This window comes from Mercenaria mercenaria, chromosome 16 (assembly GCF_021730395.1).
Source record: "Mercenaria mercenaria strain notata chromosome 16, MADL_Memer_1, whole genome shotgun sequence".
NCBI lineage: Eukaryota > Metazoa > Mollusca > Bivalvia > Venerida > Veneridae > Mercenaria > Mercenaria mercenaria.
The window spans coordinates 66,403,526-66,424,818 of NC_069376.1; the positions used below are offsets into that span (position 1 = coordinate 66,403,526).

A 21,293-nucleotide genomic window follows, 5' to 3' on the forward strand; every position below is an offset into this window, starting at 1 on the left:
CCGTAGACCTAACGCTCTCCCTACTGAGCTTAACGGGCGGGATGCAGCTAGTTAAGGGTTTTTTACTTTTCGATGCACATGCAATGAAAATAAATCAGTCCCAGTGTCAAAAAATCCTTCGTGAACTAGCAATTTGGACATAAATTTAGTTATTTTGCATAGCATTTTGCAGGAACTTGACAGAAATATCAAAACATTTTATTTTCATTTTATTTTTAATAAGAAGTTGTAATTCTCATTAGAGAGCAGCACTTTTTTCATGAAAAGCAGTTGATTTCCTTATCACTTTGGGCTTGAAAAGTATCTCAAGGTACTCAATATATCATATAATATATTATTTGAAACGTCTAGAATTTTCTAAATCTGGTAACAATTATTCATAAAAATGATAAAAATCAGGATTACACAATTTCAAATAAATCTTTATGGGGGTCAATGATATGACTGGTCTAAGATTTGTTAGGGATATTGCCAAACGAATACTAAAAGAGTGATGGCAATTCCTGTTGGAGTCAGAAGACTTACTGATGAAATCAGAACATTAAATTAAAGAAAGATCATTGCCTTACTAGTCGCATCCTGCGGATGATATAGCCTTCCGCCATAACCATAAGCAATAAATGTTAATGGAGAGTTATGGTCTTTACAGCTTAAACAATATTATCATAAATAATGAAACTATGAGAAGAAGAACATTAACAACAACAACAACAACAACAAAAGCAACAACAACAAAATAGCACAAGCATGAAATAATTACCGTAGTTTTATGCAGCCATTGCTTCCAACGAAAATGGCAGAATTCCAAAGCTAATACAAAACTACCGACATTTTGCTTGATTTTATTTAAATAATACAAAGGTATCGGCTCACGACGTGTAAATATTTTACAAGAAAACAAGGTATATCACAGTATGTTAGCATAAACTAGAACGTTTTTACATTTCCACATAATTTTTGGATGACGTCTATTTGATTATGTAGCATGCCGTCCTATTTTCCTGGGTGATACAATTTTGTATGACGCCAGTTATGTCAACAGTCGAGTAAATTTAGGTAAGCGTAGCATAAATTATGACCAGTGGTAGAAACTTTGTCAACAAGACAAGAATCAGTTCTGGCGTGTCGTCTTAATAATTTTCGAGATGCCACGATATTACATGATATGTCGAGATAATCTATCTTGACATGTCCGTCATTTTCACGTAACTCGGGGGTCAATTAACGCTTCCATAGGTTTCAGATGTAACAGTCATGCTTTTAAGTCATGTCGACGAACTGGTAGATTTTATTTTGTTATGCCGGGTTTCGGTTTCATCTGACGACCTAACTTTATACCTCCAAGCAAACTGTATAATTTAGTTGGTGTAGTCAATAGACCCGAGATATCTCAACATCAGAGAAAAAGTCAATTTCATCATTTCAGTCTTCCCTAATTGATGTTGAGCAATGTACTTGTAAGATTCATATCATATCATACTATTTTATAAATTGAAAACGACTGTGATTATTTATGTGGTTTTGTCAACTATAATTTTGCTAGCATTATAAGTAAATTGCTAGTAGTTTTTATATGATTTATTACGTACAGAATACCTAGGATATGTGGTTTATGCGTGATTTTGGTATACATCCTTTACAAATATTATCAAGCAATGCTCCACTAGATTTAATTTTAAGTTGCTCGTCCGTAAATGATTGAACGCATAAAATCAAATATGCCATGAAAGGTCTATAAAAAGCTAAAACACGTAAAGCATGTCTTAAGATGAGTACAGACAGCAATGCATAATGTAATGCTCTATGAAATTATTTTGCATTTCTTCATCTATTCATCCTTCTTCCACTCATCTGTTTGTTAACCTTTGATGCAGGGAAGCTGTTACTGGCGACGCCCTTGAAATCATCAAAAGTTATTTTACAAGTGTGAAATGTATTAAAGTTCTGTTTATATCAATAACTGAAAAATTAAAATATGTTTGTATCAGTCTTCGCAAATAATGAAAAATCTTGCATCGGATGTAAATATTTAAGGTATTTTTATGGAATTTAAAAGCATAGATATCGATTGGTGTACTTCCATTGCACTATCACAATTGAGTGGAAAATGAAACATGCACTATCACAATTGAGTGGAAAATGAAAACAATATAATAATTGTTCACAACACAGACGGTTAGGATATATTCACCTGTGCATGGTTAACCCTTGTTGCCATTGCTTCAGATGTTTTGTCAGCTTATTTTGTTGAAGAAAATCTTTTAACAATTTGACAATTAAATGAAGCATCACTCAGTATTTTGTACTGAAGAAACTACAAGTGTGCTTGAACCACAGTGCCACCTTTACAGGTGTTGTAACATATAACAATCAGATAGAATCAGTAAAGGTGTAACTATATCTGTATTATTTTATTACTTATGCTCTTTGTTAAGTAGAATGAGATATGAATATAAGAACAGTTGTATTGCTTTTGTTTTACGCTGAAGGCCTTTTTAAGCTATCAAATTAGGTTAGAGTGTAATGAATTCTGAAGCTACACACAGTATCAAATTTGCCTTTCGTTTCTTATTGTTAAATTATCCCAATTTCTATTAAAGCTAATTGAAAAATAGATGTTATATGCTATCCTTAAAAACTTTCAGTTGAAAGGGGAATAATTGCAACATTTTATAAACAATAATAAGCATGCATTTCTAAAAGTGATCTTATGTTATGAAATGTGTCATTTTTTCCATTTAAGTGCAAAATTTTATAAAAAATAATCATCGTTTGATTTGAATTTCGTTTTTCATATATCAAGGCCTCAAGGCCAAACTTGAAAACAAACGCGTTCAGCCGAAGATGGTACAATCAATACGTCTTTTGATCGTTAAATTACATGTTCTACATCACTATAACGTATATGATTTTTATGATATGTATTAAAGATTGCACGCAAGACGGTCTTATTTGATAAGTTGAAATATCATAACATTAGCATTTTCAAATTATGTTTAATTTAGAAAACAAGTTTTCCATACGCACTTTATGGTGTAATTGTATAATTTTATTTGCACTTATGCTAAATGCAACGCAACCAAAACAGAACGAAATACACCATTACCTCAGCGTGACAAAGAATTATGTGCATTCTTTCAGAGCTGTTATATTTCAGATCGTTCAGAAGGCATTTATGTTGTGTTAGTGGTACTCTTTAGTTTTACAGCGCCGAAGGCGTAGGGATAAAGTTTTGGCGTTGTCCGTCCGTCCGTCCGGAGTCATATCTAGGAAGTGGTTTGGAATATTGAAATAATACTAAATATACATGCTCACCACTATAGGGAAATGCGGCTCGTCAAGTTTCAGTCAGATAGCCCGAGTAACACCAGAGTATTGACCCTTAGTACTTTAGGATACTATGAATATGGCAATTCCTGCTTCATAACTTGTGACATATTTGACCTAAAACTATTAAACTTAAAATTTAGATCACCATAATGTGGTATTACACAGCCACCCTCACTGCCCTGGTCATCCCCCTTCCCACCCCCCCCCCCCCCCCCCCCACCACACTACCCCCCAACAAAAAAAAGTTTTTTTGTTGTTTTTTAAACTTTACACCTGCCATGAATATTTATCAACATGCAAAGTTGTACCCTCCTCCCACCTCGCTCCTCTACTCAGTCACCCCACTCCACCCCGATCATTCACCCCATTCCACCCCAATCATTCATCCCTCCCCCAACAATTTTGTTCTTCATTTCTAATTTTCCATCACTATTTATTATCATCATGTGAAGTTTTGAACACTCACCCAGTTCCCCCACTCCCCTTCCAAAAAATGTTTTTAATTCCTTTGCTCCTTTGCCGGATATATTTCTTTGCCATTCCTCACCACAAACCCATTCGGCGGGGGATAACAATTCATCGAATTAGCTCGTTGATTCAAATATGCCCTCTTCCATAGTTTTGGCTATTGTTTAATTACCCTTTGGACATGACGCCTGCTTTTTAGTTTTATCTTTTGAAATGCAGCCCCATAACTTCGGATTCCCTCTCTAAATTCTAGTATATGTATTTCTATCCATTACTTTCTTCTCTAGGCAAGTCCATTATTTGAATGGCCATCAAATGCCACTTTTCATGGAATTACACTCGGCAGTATCATTTAAGTTTTCATGTACACCGCTATAAATATGAACACATCTGCGGATGTATTTTGGTACATGTACAAACGTTAATTGTTTCTCGACCTTGGCCTTGAGGGTGTGGATGGTAGCTGCATTATCACTTCTGTCCTTGAACAAAGACTGCAATATTTTTATTTTTGTCATGTTTGGCGACTTGTGGAGTTTCCACCTTTTCTATTTCATATCTAGTTGTAATTGTGTAGGTATAATCTTAAATAAGTATCTGGCTGAACAGGATCTTCCATAACTGTCTTTTAACCGTCCTGTAACTGTGAAACATAGTAGGTGTCGTACACAGTTACACTGTTAAAGCATAAGATAAGGTATTGAATCTGATAAAGATGCTTTCGATGGTATAGAAAACACCATCATTTACATGAACCCACTGTAATGTATCCCTTACCGTACAAGACGATGAGACACTGTCTTTCCTTGAACTGAACCTTATCTAAAAATAATTTATAAATTAGGTACACGTCAAACGTCTGACAAAATGGAAAAGTCGAAATAAGTCACGCTGGAATTTAGCAAGCGTTTGGAAATATGAAAGGATGTATTAGATCTATAAGTGGAAAGACCTGTTTAAAAATAAAATTGAACTTATCATAGATTAACACATAAAAAATCAAATAAAAAATATTTAATATTCAATCTCGTTCTAACATGAATTACACGAATAAAAAGCATGCCAGGGAAAATCAGTCGCATAGACGACGTGATGTAGTGGAGAATCTCAGCACAAATGTGACAACGTATATACATGTGTGGATGTTGTCAACCTGGAACCCTCAAACGAAAGAAAAGGGTATATTAAACATTTTTTGATGTTTTATTCCGAGACAGAAGGGGTCAGAAATATTCAAATTTTATTTTTCAGATTATCTTTCCTTCTATATTCTGCTATACCTGCAAAAGAGTCATACCATGGGTAAATCGGGGATATTTTTATGGAATTTAAAAGCTCTGAACGACTAAACTGTGTCATCTACTCGGTAACAAGCAGTAGTTCAGAAGAAAGTAACAAGCATTAGTTCAGAAGAAAAGAGATATGAAGGCTTTATATAAGACAGTGACCCTTCAATTATGTAAAACTTAGAAAGTTATTACAACAAACTGCCAGTGAAGATAGTCAGATTTTACACTGACACTACCAAACATCCTCTGTATTTTTTTTAAAGTATGTGCATTATTTCTATTTATAATGATTAACAAAAGTCGGTTTGTTAATATCTTGTTCTGTACATACCCAAAGTGGGGCTAGTTACATAGCAGATAACTTACCATATCAACCTGCAACATTTATTATGAAAGTTTTAGGATTTAGTTATTCAAGAAATGGTCATCACAAAGAAGATATAAAATATAAACTGGAACATAGCCTAAGCATTTAAGAATAAATACAAATTATTTTAACAATTTATATAGATTTTATAACAAAAATCATGCAGTCCAACACTATTTGATTGCAATTCATGAAATGTCTTTTCAAACCATGGGTAACAGAGTATCGATAATAAACAAATAACTGGTTTCTATATCGTGACATCTTTTTTATTTAAAAATAAAGTATTACAACATATGACTAAACTCAGCCTGTAACCTCGCTATACATATCTTTTCTTATGGGTGAATAAATAGGCGAGTATAAATTAGCCCGAAACCCCCAGTGACATATCAGTCGTGTAAATACCTCAGTCGAGAATTGTTGTTTTGTCTTCTCTCTATTAGGTTATTAGTTGGACTGCGAGGAAACGTGTGCGTAAGATTTTTTATACTTTTTATTATTTTTTGTCTATATGTTTTCATTTTTATCAGACAGCATACACACTACTAAACTTTTTAAAAATATATATTTAAAAATATTTTTTTCACATTAAAAGTTCTTCATTCGATTATCTGATTTTGAATAGAAATTATTTGAAAAAAAAGAGTATGTGGTGAGAGCATTTTATACTCTTAACATTTATATCCTATAATAATAAATAATAAAATAATTCACATCAATGAAGAATTCAGGGAATATTCGTTTTTCACGAGAAGAAAACAATTATAGAAATGTCAGTTTCATTCTAAAAAATATACTCAAAATTAGAACAGGTCGTCCTTCGTCTAAAAGTACATGATTGTTAAAACTTTGTTTATTTCAGTAAATAGTCGTCAGCACACTAAGTTAAAAACCCACCTTTAAAGAATAGATGCCCATTTCATAAAAGTTTCATCCTAATAACTGGTCTATGTATGGACCTATAAAACATATTATTTGACAGTATATAACTTGTATCATTTTAAAAGGGTGCGATTTATTCTATTTTACAAAGATCTGCCTTAAGTTTTCTAGGGCTCAATTCCAAAAGTAACCAAACGATTAAATGAATCTCTTTATCTATAGTAAAATGACGGTGTAAAACATATTAATCCTTTATAATTGTGCAGGCTTCGTGAAACAGACTAAGAAAATTGGCAAAAAAAGGAAAGAGTCCTAATGGTCGGCTTTAAATTATATTGAAAATAGTACAACTGTTATATAGAGTTACGAACATAAGATTAAGAAGTGTTATCAGTTTAGTTAGAGACAATACCTGCATTAATATTGAATACAAGATAGAAAAGCAACAAAAACAGCATGATCTAAAAAATTTCAATTTGTTTTAGAGGTTTTACAATTTTTGTTACAAATAAAACACTTGTTTGTTTCTGCGACTGATTATACTTTGGAAAATCTTAATCTTGGTAACTTTTGGCTTTCCCATTAAATACGTTTTGTATTACATTTTATCTCTGTATAAAGTATAATTAAAGCGCTACTAAAAAGGATCAGTTGTTACTATGATTTGCACAAAATGCAAACGCCTTTCAAGATTTTAGAACGCCCGAAAACCGTATAAATGCTATTGCAAAAGTTTACATGTACTGGGACATCACTCTGGTTTACCTTTAACGCGCCTTTCCACTGTCTGCACGATTGTGCAACACAGCATGTACTGGGACATCACTCTGGTTTACCTTTAACGCGCCTTTCCACTGTCAGTTTTATCGTTGATATGCTAGGCGGTTTCAAGTGTAAGTACTTTTTTTATAATAACCAAGCAAAATAATAAAAGACTCGGTTTCATCAAGTAATGAAATGTGCAACACTCCTTAACATCCCTCATACCCATAACACATGAGAGAGAGAGAGAGAGAGAGAGAGAGAGAGAGAGTGAGAGAGAGAGAGAGAGACGGGGGTGGGGGTGGGAGAGAGACGGAGAGGGAGAGAGTTCTCCTTATTCTGTTTATTCTTACAAGAAATGACATTTCCATATTATAGAGGGACGATAGGCCGTCCATTTTACTAGTTACTAGCTTATTCCTCGATAATATCTTCAAACAATAATTTATATTTCGTGGAGAAAGCATTGCTATAAATCATTTAGTATCATGGCCAAAAATCGATTCAACTGAGCCTGCTTGACTGCGTCACGATATATTCATGTAATTACCATTGCGTAACATTGTGTAGAGCTTTTGAAGATTTTTGTCTTGAAATACTTCTCTGTTTAATCATCATTACTTTCATTAATTGTAAAGCAAGCCACTGGTATCTAGGCCTTACTGATGAAGGCTCTGAAGGAGTTTGGAGATGGGTACATACAAACGCCACCACTAAATATACCGCCTGGTCAAAAGGTAAGAGATATGCATATGTTTTATCAATTAAAAGTGAATGTTTAAGTCTTTTGAAAACTAGACGTTGTACTTCCAGTCAGCTTAGGCATCCTTAAGAAATTAGTCGAGATAACATATGTGTCTTAAAACTGTCCAATAGAGAAAAGTGGAAACTTCACAGGTCGTTCAACACGACAAAAAAGAAAATGTTGCAGGCTCGGTTTGATTGAGCCTGTTCATGGACGGTAGTGGAAATGCATGCTACCGTCCACGCCGTCTAGCCCCGGGTTGAGCAGAACTCAACATTTACACATGCTAAAAGTACAAAAAGCAATTTAAAGACATCCGCAGATGTATTCAAACGGCGGTGAACATGGAACCTTCGATGATACACGTGTTGAGGCGTGTAATTCCATGAAGAGCGGCGTTTGGTCCCCAGATAAACTAAAGGGTTTGCCCCAAACGAGAAAACAATGGGCAGAACTAAACATACTGGAATTTAGGAAGGGGATCTGAGGTTATGAAGCCTGCGTATTACACAAACTATCAAAAGATAAAATTAAAAAGCAGGCACCATATCAAAGGGGTGATTATACAATACCCAAGGCTATGAAAGCGGGAGTATTGGAACCACCAAGGCCGAAATGGTCATGTTGAGAAACTAAACAGTACCAATAACACGACATAAAAGTCGTGCTGAACGATCTGAGAAGATCGAAATATAATAGCCCTGATTGAATGTACGGGGAGACTTTTTACGGCCGCCACACGGCACAAACAACGCTGCTGTGATGATAAAATAGAAGCCTTATAAAGACAACCCAGTCGTTTTAAACTGAATTGAAAAAGCACGAATTATGACTGATATATTGAATGTACTTTAACTATATAAACTGTACGAAGTACCACAGTCAAGAACCGTTAACTCGTGGTTCTTCACTTGATTCTTGTTACATAGCTTGCTATAAACAGTAAATCAGGGTGGCCAACCAACGTGGCTTTTGAATATCGTACACACAGAGAAAATGTATCAATTCAGGTAGAATTTTGCCTATATTTTCCTGATTTCTATACGAATATTCATAAGGTAAAGAGCGTCGAAGACAGAAACATGTGTGCTGTCCTCTGCACAAAACATCTGCAATCATTTCTCTGTACTTTTCACAATCACTTCGCCCAACAGCGAAAATGTGTACCTTATCTGCAAATTAAGTCCACGAAAAGTGTTTGGGCGAAGTGTTTGAGAAAATTACTGAGAACTGGTAGCGGATGCTTTGTGCGATGAAAAGCACTCATATTGCTGTCTTCGACGCACATTATTCTATGAAAATCCGCCGAGTAATAAGGAAAATATAGACAAAATGTTACCTGAATCGAGACGTATTCTCCATGTATTCGGTATCCAAAAGTAAGTACTGTTCGTCACGAAAATATAAACAGTTAAAAATGCTCTGTAGCGTGCTTTTTGTCAACTTTATACAGAATAAAGAATACCAGCTTTAGTGTGTTCATGCCTGTATGAACGAAAATAACTTAATTATGCCAGCGTAGAGATTAAAATGTAATGTGACATGTTATTAATAACGAATTGTAAATATGGTATTGCTAGGTCAGCGTCAGCCAGAAGGCGGTACCTCACAGAACTGTGTTGTATATAGCTATGCAGATTCATTTCATTGGCATGACATCGGATGTGCTGCAGAATGTTCCACCATATGCAAGAAAAGGTCAGTCACACGTTTCAGAGTATCAATATGTACATTAAGACATAAAGTAACATAAGTGCTGAAAGATTAATTCTGTTTAAACAAATTTTCCGAAATAAGCTCGTTCCTTAGTCGACATTTGTCCTTGTGTCAGTAGATTTACTTTGAGATCAAACGAGTGATAGATTAAAAGACCATAGATGTTGTGTCTGAGCGTTTCAAGAATTCCACATTTTTTACGAAACTACGGTATTCAGCTTAAAGAAATATTTCATTTTCTTGCGGCCTCATACTTTAATATAAATTGTAAGTCACCAAAACCACAAATACTATACTCTCTATTTTATCACCTATTTTGGCGAGTAGAACCCTAAATTTATCAAAATGCATTTATCTATACTACATTGCTATGAAGGAAACGAAGCGATGCACAAGTTGTCTTGTGCATGCCTCTCAGAGATGTAAAGTTTATTGTGTTCAGTTATACATTGAACATCTCTACATGTATGTCTTTTTCTAGTACATTTCTATACATGCTAAATGAAATGTTTAAGATATTTTATGTATAAGCAAAATGTTGTTGATACTGTATTAACCTGAATGTGGACGCTACATTTACATATATAAATGTATAATTTACATGTTCTTATATACCTTTGAAACACTCCCTTTTTGTCAGAATCATTTGTTAGAGGTTGATGCTTGATTACCTTGCACGATAACAGGATAATTGCCCGATGATAAGAACCATAACCACTGGCACCAGACCAGAAAGAAAATGCCATTGTACATGTTATACCTCACCCCTAGGTATACTATAAGAACCATGGTCATGAACGGGACCATGCGTTAACCCATTTCAAGCGTAGTGTTAACCCATTTCAATCGTACATTTCTCACCTAAAACGTATAGTTGGATGAATGGGTGCCAAAAATATAGAACTAGCGGTAATCTATCTTCCATCGTGCACCAGTCACATTATCTCAATATTTCATATTGCAGATACTCCACATATTTTATGCTTTCGTCAACGTTACAGAATAAATCTTGCGTGAACTTCTCTAATGCACATCCGATGTAGAGGTCACAGCAGTGTGCAGATGTCATGCGAAATGTAAACAAACAAAAACAGAATGCAAAATATTCACAGTTATACAATAAAACTCGAAATGATGAATGAAATTCATCTAAGAAATGATTTTGAATTAGAAGTCATACATTGGTACACATTTGTATTGTTTATTTAATTCACATTGTACTTTATGCTGCGTATACACATTTTAGCGTACACGACGACTGCCATACATTTTCACACCAGCCAATCGGAATTTTAATCTAGACCGGAAACTCATTAGGGAAGTTCATCCAACTTTTTTCTGTAATATTGATGAAACTATAACCTACGCGTTGTTTCTCTGAGTTAAGAAATATAGAAGGAATATGACAGGTACACAATGGAAGCTAAATTACCACTTGTTCATGTACCGAACTGCGTGTTTTAGGTGAGATATGCGCGATTGAAATGGGTAAGTATATTTTCCTGTTCATGACCATCGTTCTTATAGTATAACTAGGGGTAGGGTATAACATGTAAAGTGGCATTTTATTTCTAGTGTTGTGCCAGAGACCATGACCTGATGACGGTAATATTTTATCATAGACACAGACTACATTAATACACTGCTTTACCTCCATTTTCGTCTAGGGGCCCAATGAAGATCGAAATTCGTTCGAACATGAATGATTAATCAGTTACTTCTTGTAAAATAAATGTTTAATAAAAAGACTATGTGTTTTATATTTCAGAGTCCAGTAAAGGATCGCATACGTTATTGAATGGCTGATGTTATGTATGTTTAAATATGATATCACAATCATTTGTCATTGTACTTTACACGCTGTTAATTAATTAAGATGCGTGTTTATGTGCCTGTTTGCAGGCGTGTTTTACTTGATCATTCTGTTATCGACGATTGGAGCGAATAAATATATACAATTACCTGAATAATACATAATATAATGTCGTCGTGTCTACTTGAATGTCAATGTGATATTTTCTAATACTAAGATTTATGGACTACATGTTGAGACAACCGCAACTGCCAAGTTTCTTATGTGTGTTATTTTGAGTCGACCATGCACACTTTAGCTCATCTGAGGACTTCTCGGCTTCAAAGATAGCGGATGAAAAACAAAAGTGCCTCATGAATACTTCATTTTTGGCATAGGCATAGGCCCCTACCGACCTTCCGCAAATCAGCTTTACAGCATCCCTTTTGTCCAAAGTGGTTAGATGTTAGAACTTTGAACAGTCAGCAACCTTAATCATCTCCTATTTAAAAGAAACCTTTCCAACTTTTTAAAGCCTCGTTATTAACAATGTATTTCAACACAATCTTGAAGTTCTTTATCTCTAATACTAGTGTTTTAGATCCAACTAGCAAGACGGTTTTAGTAAATATACTTTTTCGTGTATTTACCATACAGTATATGTTTTAAAGGCTCGTAATTCATTTGTTTAGATTTTGGCTGTCATGTTAATTGTTATGAATATGAAACATATTTTCTTGTTAAATCTTTTTTTCGATAATTGTTTTCTCATGTCGTTTTTCATAAGTTTTAATTTTTGATTAACACAATAGAAACTCTTATTGAATCCATTGTTTTAATTGTCCCCCTTTATAGCTCTGGCTGTATAAGTTCGTTAGTAATGTTTAAAGCTGTGTTTTCTAGCACCATTAGTCTCCATTTGAACAGCAACTCATAAAATTGAAAGCCTTATGTAGCTTTAAGTATAGCAACATCTCATTTTAATGACTTCATTCTAATTAGTATTCTTTGTACTGATAAGCTTACCTTTCAAACAGAATAAAACTTGTTCTTAGAAACAAAGTGTTTATTTATCATTTTTAAGATGCATGGTAAATATCAACTGAACATAAGATATTTATCATTATGATTTTGCAATGGTAAAATGTCATGCATATAAAAAGTCAGGGAATACTTTATCGAGAATTTCTGAATAAAAACCGCAGTTGTGAAACCTGCTTATAAAGACCATTATATTCTCTTCACACTTATCAAATGATAGTTTAGATTACCTATATTGAGAGCCCACCCATCCAGAAAGTCAACGTTTCCATTGTCCAAGGTCGGTCTTCATGGACATGTTTGACTGTATATGTCCCTGCGATACTTACCCTACACAAATGTATAAGAGAACGATGCAGCTTATATTGTATCTCTATGCTTGTGGAATTGTTTCTCAAAACATATTGATATCAAGGAGTTTGTAAGACTTTGAGAATTCGTAAATCTGTTTAACCCTCTCCATGCTGGACACGACTGATTCTGTCTTTGCGACCAGTGTATATCATAATCAACCTGCACATCCGTGCCTTTTAAACAGTTAATGGTACTGTCCAAATTGGAAGATGGACATGTTCATTATAGAAATTTAGCATGGTAAGTGTTAGAGAAACTGTAGTAAAATACTTTTGTGAACTCATGAATACGGACGAATATTTTTATTGCAATGTTTATGAGTCATGAGTCATGAGTAATGCATGCCTTCAAAAGTAACCGAAAACAAAGAGCCACGATAACAGGATAATTGCTCGAAGATATGAACCATGACCACTGGCACCAGATCAGAAAGAAAATGCTATTGTAAATGTTATACCTTACCCCTAGGTATACTATAAGAACCATGGTCATGAACGGGAAAATGCGTTAACCCATTTCAATCGTACATTTCTCACCTAAAACACGCATTTCGATGAATAGGTGCCAAATATATTGAACAAGCAGTAATTTGAAGTCATACATTGGTACACATTTGTATTGTTTATTTGATTCACATTGTACTTTATGTTGCGTATACACATTTTAGCGTACATGTATAGTAAAACGACGAATGCCATACATTTTCACATCAGAAAATCGGAATTTTAATCCAGGCTGGAAATTCATTAGGGAAGTTCATCCAAGTTTTTTTTCTGTAATGTTGATGGAACTATAACCTACGCGTTATTTCTCTGAGATAAGAAATATAGAAGGAATTTGACCGGTACACAATGGAAGCTAAATTACCACTTGTTCAATATCCATAGTACACATGTACCGAACTGCGCGTTTTAGGTCAGACATGCGCGATTGAAATGGGTAAGTATATTTTCCTGTTCGTGATCATGGTTCTTATAGTATACCTAGGGGTAGGGTATAACATGTAAAGTGGCATTTTATTTCTAGTGTTGTGCCAGAGACCATGACCTGATGACGGTAATATTTTATCATAGACGCAGACTATATTAATACACTGCTTTACCTCCATTTTCGTCTGAGGGGCACAATGAAGATCGAAATTCGTTCGAACATGAATGATTAATGCAGTTACTTCTGGTAAAATGAATATTTAATAAAAATCATATTTTTCAGAGTCCAGTAAAGGATCGCATACGTTATTGAATGGCTGATGTTATATAAAGAGGATATCACAATCAGTTGTCATTGTACTTTACACGTTGTTGCTAAATTAAGATAAATTAAGATGCGTGTTTATGTGCCTGTATACAGACGTGTTTTACTTAATCATTCTGTTACCGACGATTGGAGCGAATAAGTCTATAACATTACCTGAATAATACATAACATAATGTCGTCGTGTCTACTTGAATGTCAATGTGATATTTTTTCACTGTATAACCTGTACTAAGATTTATGGACTACATGTTGAGACAACCACAATTGCCAAGTTTCTTATGTGTGTTATTTTAAGTCGAACATGCACACTTTAGATGTTAGAACTTTGAACAGTCAGCAACCTTAATCATCTCCTATTTAAAAGAAACCTTTCCAGCTTTTTAAAGCCTCGTTATTAACAATGTACTTCAACACAATCTTGATCAGTTGGAAGTTCTTTATCTCTCAGACCAGTGTTGTAGACCCAACTAGCAAGACGGTTTTAGTTAATATACTTTTTTTATGTATTTTCCATACAGTATATGTTTTAAAGGCTCGTAGTTCATTTGTTTAAATTTTGGCTGTCATGTTAATTGTTATGAATATGAAACATATTTTCTTGTTAAATCTTTTTTTCGATAATTGTTTTCTCATGTCGTTTTTCATAGGTTTTAATGTTTGATAACACAGTAGAAAATGTCATTGAATCCATTGCTTTAATTGTCCCCATTTATAGCTCTTGCTGTATAAGTTCGTTAGTAATATTTATATAAAGCTGTGTTTTCTAGCACCATTCTTCTCCATTTGAACAGCTACTCATAAAATTGAAAGCCTTATATAGCTTAAGTATAGCAACATCTCATTTTAATGACTTCATTCTAATTAGTATTCTTTGTACTGATAAGCTTGCCTTTCAAACAGAATAAAACTTGTTCTTAGAAACAAAGTGTTTATTTATCAGTTTGAAGATGCATGGTAAATATCAACTGAACATAAGATATTTATCATTCTCTGATTTTGCAGCAATAAAATGTCATGCATATAAAAGTCAAGGAATACTTTACCGAGATCGGGCGAAGACCACCTCTGAATAAAAGCCGCAGTTGTGAAAACTGCTTATGAAGACCATTATATTATCTTCACGTTTATCAAATGATAGTTTAGATTACCTATATTGAGAGCCCAACCATCCACAAAGGCAACGTTTTCATTGTCCAAGGTCAGTCTTCATGGACATGTTTGACTGTATATGTCCCTGCGATACTTACCCTACACAAATGTATAAGAGAACGATGCGGTTTATATTGTCACGTAAATCTGTTTAACCCTCTCCATGCTGGACACGAATGATTCTGTCTTTGCGACATCCGTGCAGTCTGATCATGATCTACAGTGTTCGCTATTCAGTCAGTATTGTTTTGGTATGCACCCCTTTTAAATGGCACTGTCCAAATTGAAAGATGGACATGTTCATTATAAAAATTTAGCATGGTAAGTGTTAGGGAAACTGTAGTAAAATACTTTTGTGAACTCATGAATACGGACGAATATATTTTTGACAATGTTTATGAGTCATGAGTAATGCATGCCTTCAAAAGTAACCGAAAACAAAGAGATACACGGTAGCATTAAAAATACATTTCACAGGACTGGTAGCATTTAATGCCACACACCAATGAATCAATAACAGTTAAGCGATGAAGAGTGTCCGTACCAAAGACATACTAACAACACACATTTTTACATTTTCTCTGTGTACTTGCTTTGTTATCAGTTATGGGCGACTAGCGTTGAACTGAATGACAGTTGCATGTCCACACCCGTTAACCGGTTCCGAGCAAAACAGTTCGTGGCGAACAAAACAGTTCACCGATATTTTTGCCGGCATCTGCATTGGGGTAAGTTTTCTCCATCCAAGAATCGGTTTGTGCAAAATATGTTAAAGATATTTGTTTCTGTAAAAAGTAGCATGAACGAAGAACATGCCATGTGCTTCCCTTTTAAAAATAACCTATATTAAGTAAGTTATGGCGAGTTAAAAGTGTGATTTTGTTGAAAAACTGTGAAAATGAAAATTTATCGCGGTACATTTAATTCATTTTTCACCTTAGGGCTATTGTGTTAACGTCAACCTTTAAAATAATGTTTGCTCCGAATATTGTCCAAATTTTAAGCGTTAAAAAGCAATATTCAACGAGTTATATACATTCAAACAGGACATGGTCGAAAAAAAGTGTGGCGGCATTGCACAGCTCAAACTTATTTGTGTTGCGATCAAGAGCAGTTCTGTGTCTTTTTTTTATTATACTCTAATAATAAATGGTCTAAATAGTGATATCAAGCCCGTAACTCTTAAAACATAACGTTTTTAAGTAGACAACAGCATAAATAATCACACAACCGCCTAACAATGTAATATATCATTAACACTTCTTCCTACATTTTTGAATTATGGTTACAGTGGTACAGTAGTTTGGTGTGATGCATTCCCGTTTAGGAACGTTCCACTTAAGTTATCATATCATATGTGATATTTCTTTGAGGATCACAATGCATATGTACCTGTGCTGCTACTGCAATACAACAGCTGACGTTTATAGGCACTTTAAGGCCTAGAAATTTCATTCAAGCGAACGCTCACTGGGGCAAATCTTGATTTCGTCTACTGTTCTACCTTCAATATTTCCCCGCTTATGAAATTTTCAATGCCGCGATTTAAAGATATTAAATATTCTCGCCTAACTAGGCTAGCGGCCGAGCACACGCCGGGGATAGATATTCCTGTCTTTCCCTAGGGAAAAACCTTGTCTAAAATAGCGTACACTAAGGTGAGGTCACATAGTACTGGTACCATTGTGACGTCATAAACTTTATAAATAATGTCAAGAAATACCTAAAACCTATTTGTCTCCACGATCACTAACTGTCGGTTTTCCATTCCACACTGTCCCTCGGGTAGGGAAAACCCCGTCTTACACAGACAGGCATGTAAGATCCTTATAGACTCCCTCAAATCTTTTATTCTGTCACCCAATTACTCAGATAGTTTCATATACTTCATTTCTTAAATCTTTCAAATTGTCGGTACATGTTCTTTTTCAATCTCTTCAACACGTGCATATATTTTGGACATAATTCAAACTCCTTATTGAATCGGGCTTTCCTGTCAGTCAGTCAAGCTCCAGTTGCCTGTACTTTAACGTGTCAAACCTATGGCTATTACAGAGGTGCTGAATTAAGTGCCTATAAATGTCAGCTGTTGCATTGCATAAGTAGCACAGGTACATATGCATTGTGATCCTCAAAGAAATTTAAGTGGAACGTTCCTAAACGGGAATGCATCACATCAAATTACTGTACCCCTGTAACCATAATTCAAAAATGTAGGAAGAAGTTTTGATGATATATTACATTGTTAGGCGGTTGTGTGATTACTTATGCTTTGGCTTACATCTATTTGTTAATAAAAAGCTAGTGTAAATTGCTGTTGTCTAATTAAAGACGTAATGTTTTAAGAGTTACGAGCTTGATATCAATATCTATACCATTTATTATTAGAATAAAATAAAAAAGACACAGGACTGCTCTTGCTCGCCACACGAATAAGTTTCAGCTGTGCAATGCCGCCACACTTTTTTTCGACCATGTCATGTTTGAATGTCTATAACTCGTTGAATATTGCGTTTTGTCGTTTAAAACTTGGACAATATTCAGAGCAAACATTATTTTATAGGTTGACGTTAATACAATACCCCTATTTTGAAAAGTTAATTAAATATACCGCGTTAAACTTTCATTTTCACAATTTTTCAACAAAATCACACTTTTAACTCGCCATAACTTACTTAATATAGGTTATTTTTAAACGGGAAGCATATGGCATGTTCTTCGTTCATGCTACTTTTTATAGAAACAAAAATCTTTAACATATTTTGCACCAACCGATTCTTGGATGGAGAATACTTACCCCAATGCAGATGCCGGCAAAAATATCGGTAAACTGTATTGCCCGCCACGAACTGTTTTGCTCGGAACCGGTTAACGGGTGTGATGTCGTAGTACGTAGGTTTAAACGCGGTTCTTTGCCAACGTAGTATCATGCTGTTTTGTAGAAATTTTAATTATATATATTACATCGAAAAGGAACAAAACAGGCGACAGTTTTCCGGCCATTATAATTATATCAATATGAGGGAAAACCATTAAGAAACTAATATGATTTCTTCTTCTAATCTCTTTGCACGTTTTACCCTAAGCATCAGTACGTTCTTTAAAAACCTGTAAAAGCGAAGGGAATTCGGCTTTTACATTTGGAATCAAAATATGTGTAGCTGTTTACATATATGGTGTCGTTATTGCAGCAGCTTGGAGTATGAAATAAAAAAAACAACAGAGGGCTGTATAGATACTGGGTTAAACCCTGCACTTACACAAACGTCAGCAAATGAACATACTCGATTAAAAAGCTTCTACGTTTAAAGCTTTCAGAACAAATCCGCCACACCAGCTGAAATGAACATTGTCCCTGCTGAAACATTCGAAGGAGCAGCTTTACCTCTGACATTTAAGCCTGTGTTCAATAACTCGTTTTGTCATTTGTGTCGAACTGCGTCGGTCAGCGGACAACTGACAAATACTGGTCAAACTATGATACATACCTATTTTGAGATTGGTAATACTGAAAGGGCATACTATTCTACAAAAAGGTAGAATACCCATAAGAAATACTTGGAAGCATTAATCGCAGCCAAGCAAAAGAAAAGCAGTTCGTGTCTGTTCATAAGAGATAATGAAATGTGCCACACCTCTAACATCTCGGAATTCTATTAGATCTATACGACAATTGAATAAACGCGAACATGCAAAAGGACCAGATCATACAACAGCAATGAATCCAAGTTTAGGAAGACTTTTACTCCTTCAATACGGTACTTAGAAATCCCCGTTTAGATAGTTAATGAAATCAATATGAAGGTCCATTGACTTGGTGCTAGAATCTAAAGCTAGAACTCATAATAACTAAAAGTGGATTATTACCAATACATTTTTGTATAATAGACAGATAATGCGCACACAATATACCCCTCTTCTTTTAAGGGGTGATAATATACGTGCTTCGGATACCAGTTAATAAGATACCTTTTAATTGTATGAAAACGTTCTGATTTACAATTTAAAATGAAAGCAGTACATATGCCTACTAGAATTGATGAGGTCTACATTATCCTTCCAGACATTTCCACTCAAAGATATATCTTTGTAATTTTCGAACAAATGACAAGTGACTTTGTAAAAGAATAGGTACTATTCCATATGACTTAGAATGATTTCGGATAATTATGTTGTAATTCTTAGCCAACCGACTAGTTAGAATGGAATTAAGCAGTTTTGTTCCCTGGACGTTTTGAGTTAGAACGGTTTGTCAGTATTTGAATAATTTGTGTTCTCTGACCTAATGCAAAGCTGTAATATTGGAATATAAGAAAAACGAAAATACATGGCAGCTTGACCAAACCAAAACATAATTCCCTATCAGATTCTGTGACGAGAAGACGGAACATGCAAAATAATGGTTCAAGGCAGGTATACCTAGGTCAGGTACTAGGCAGGTATACCTTTGTCAGGTACTAGGCAGATATACCTTTGTCATGTGCTAGGCAGGTATACTAGTATATTTGTCAGGTACTAGCAGGTTTACCTTTGTCAGGTACTAGGCAGGTATACCTTTGTCAGGTAATAGGCAGATATACCTTTGTCAGGTACTAGGCATGTATACCTTTGTCAGGTACTAGGCATGTATACCTTTGTCAGGTACTAGGCATGTTTACCTTTGTCAGGTAATAGGCAGATATACCTTTGTCAGGTACTAGGCATGTATACCTTTGTCAGGTACTAGACAATCCTTTGCTGTAAATGTTCATTGAGTTTTACCTTCATAAAATCGTGTTATAAGTATGTATAGTTGCATTTAACCTTACTTAAAAAATGAGTGAAGTAATGTCCTATTATTAGCTCATTAGAAAGAGCACATGAATATAAATCGAGAGGTCGAGAATTCATTTCTTTGTCGGCAAGTATGTCACGCGCGATTTGCAAATGAAACTGATCTGGTCATTCGTCACTTACTTCTGATTTTTGTATGAGAAATTGTTATTTACTTGTGGAGAGAAAGCAAGTATATAACTACTGTTAACCGCAGTTAAAATACTTTGGAAAAGCAATGTTCAACCGAAGTTTAAAAAAACAAAACCAAAGTGTCTAGAACATAGAATACTTTCAACGGTATGTCTGAGTAATATATTTAAATAAAAACACCAAATTGGATCCACACAAAGCACTATCTAGTAGGTAAAATATAGTGTTAAAGCTTTTGAACTAACTGGCTTTAAAAATGAAAGATGCTTTTCTTAAAAATTAAGAATGGAAATAAATTTGTTTATCAAATTAAGGCGTCTATTATCATATATTATTTCATGCATTTTTGCATGAATTGTTTACGCTGTTTCAGATAATAGGAACAACAGTACAATACAATAATGTGTTTACCGAAACACAATAGCACAGATGAGTTTTGCATTATAACTGAAAACAACCTAACATTAAGAACATTAGAGTCAAATCTTCGATGCATCATTGATATAAAATAGTAAGTAAATTCTACATCTTGTCGCACTGCAGAAGTGTCATTTTTCTCACACACAATCTATACATACAGTAACGGTAATGGACCCGTTTATGGACCAATCACCCTTGTGGTCTAGAAACTTCGCATTGGATTTGGAATTGAATTATATCATAAAGAAGTTTAGTATTTATTGGGTTTGTGGAAGGTGTCTCTAAAAAGGTTCAGATATGGCACATGTGATCGTATTCTAGCTTAAAGTGTCGAAGTAGCCGTTTCTCTCAAGGCAACGCATTAGGAAATCGAGAATGTTGGTTATCTTAATGATTAACTTTTACGTAACACATTACCTTTTTTAAATCGATAAATTCAGAATTATACTTTTCATATATTACACCTTCACGTTCAACAGCGCTTTTTAGAACCTTCATTACATTTAACAATGTTTAGCGCTTGTGCATAATAACAAGTTTTTTCTCAACATGTAACACTAACAAAGTTTGTATAGAGTAACCAGGCTCTTCCCAAGTTATTACATTTAACAGAGGTTGTGCAAGGTAAACACTTTCTTCTCGACATCTTACAGTGAACAGTGCTTGTGCAGTGTTACCAGATTCTTCTTCACATGTTACAATAACCGTGCTTGTGCAGGGTAACCAGAGGCTTCTCTAAATGTTACAATAAAC

General features: G+C 34.6%; 1 protein-coding gene across 1 annotated transcript; it reads left to right on the forward strand.

Moving 5' to 3' along the window:
- The first annotated feature begins 7,203 nt into the window (after positions 1 to 7,203).
- On the forward strand, positions 7,204 to 14,931 carry LOC128549768 (C-type lectin domain family 4 member D-like). The gene is made up of 4 exons (XM_053527319.1): positions 7,204 to 7,232; positions 7,740 to 7,838; positions 9,427 to 9,544; positions 11,331 to 14,931. Exons 1-4 carry the CDS (start codon positions 7,214 to 7,216, stop codon positions 11,338 to 11,340), a joined length of 246 nt encoding a protein of 81 aa, XP_053383294.1. The 5' UTR covers positions 7,204 to 7,213; the 3' UTR covers positions 11,341 to 14,931.
- The last annotated feature ends 6,362 nt before the right edge of the window (positions 14,932 to 21,293 follow it).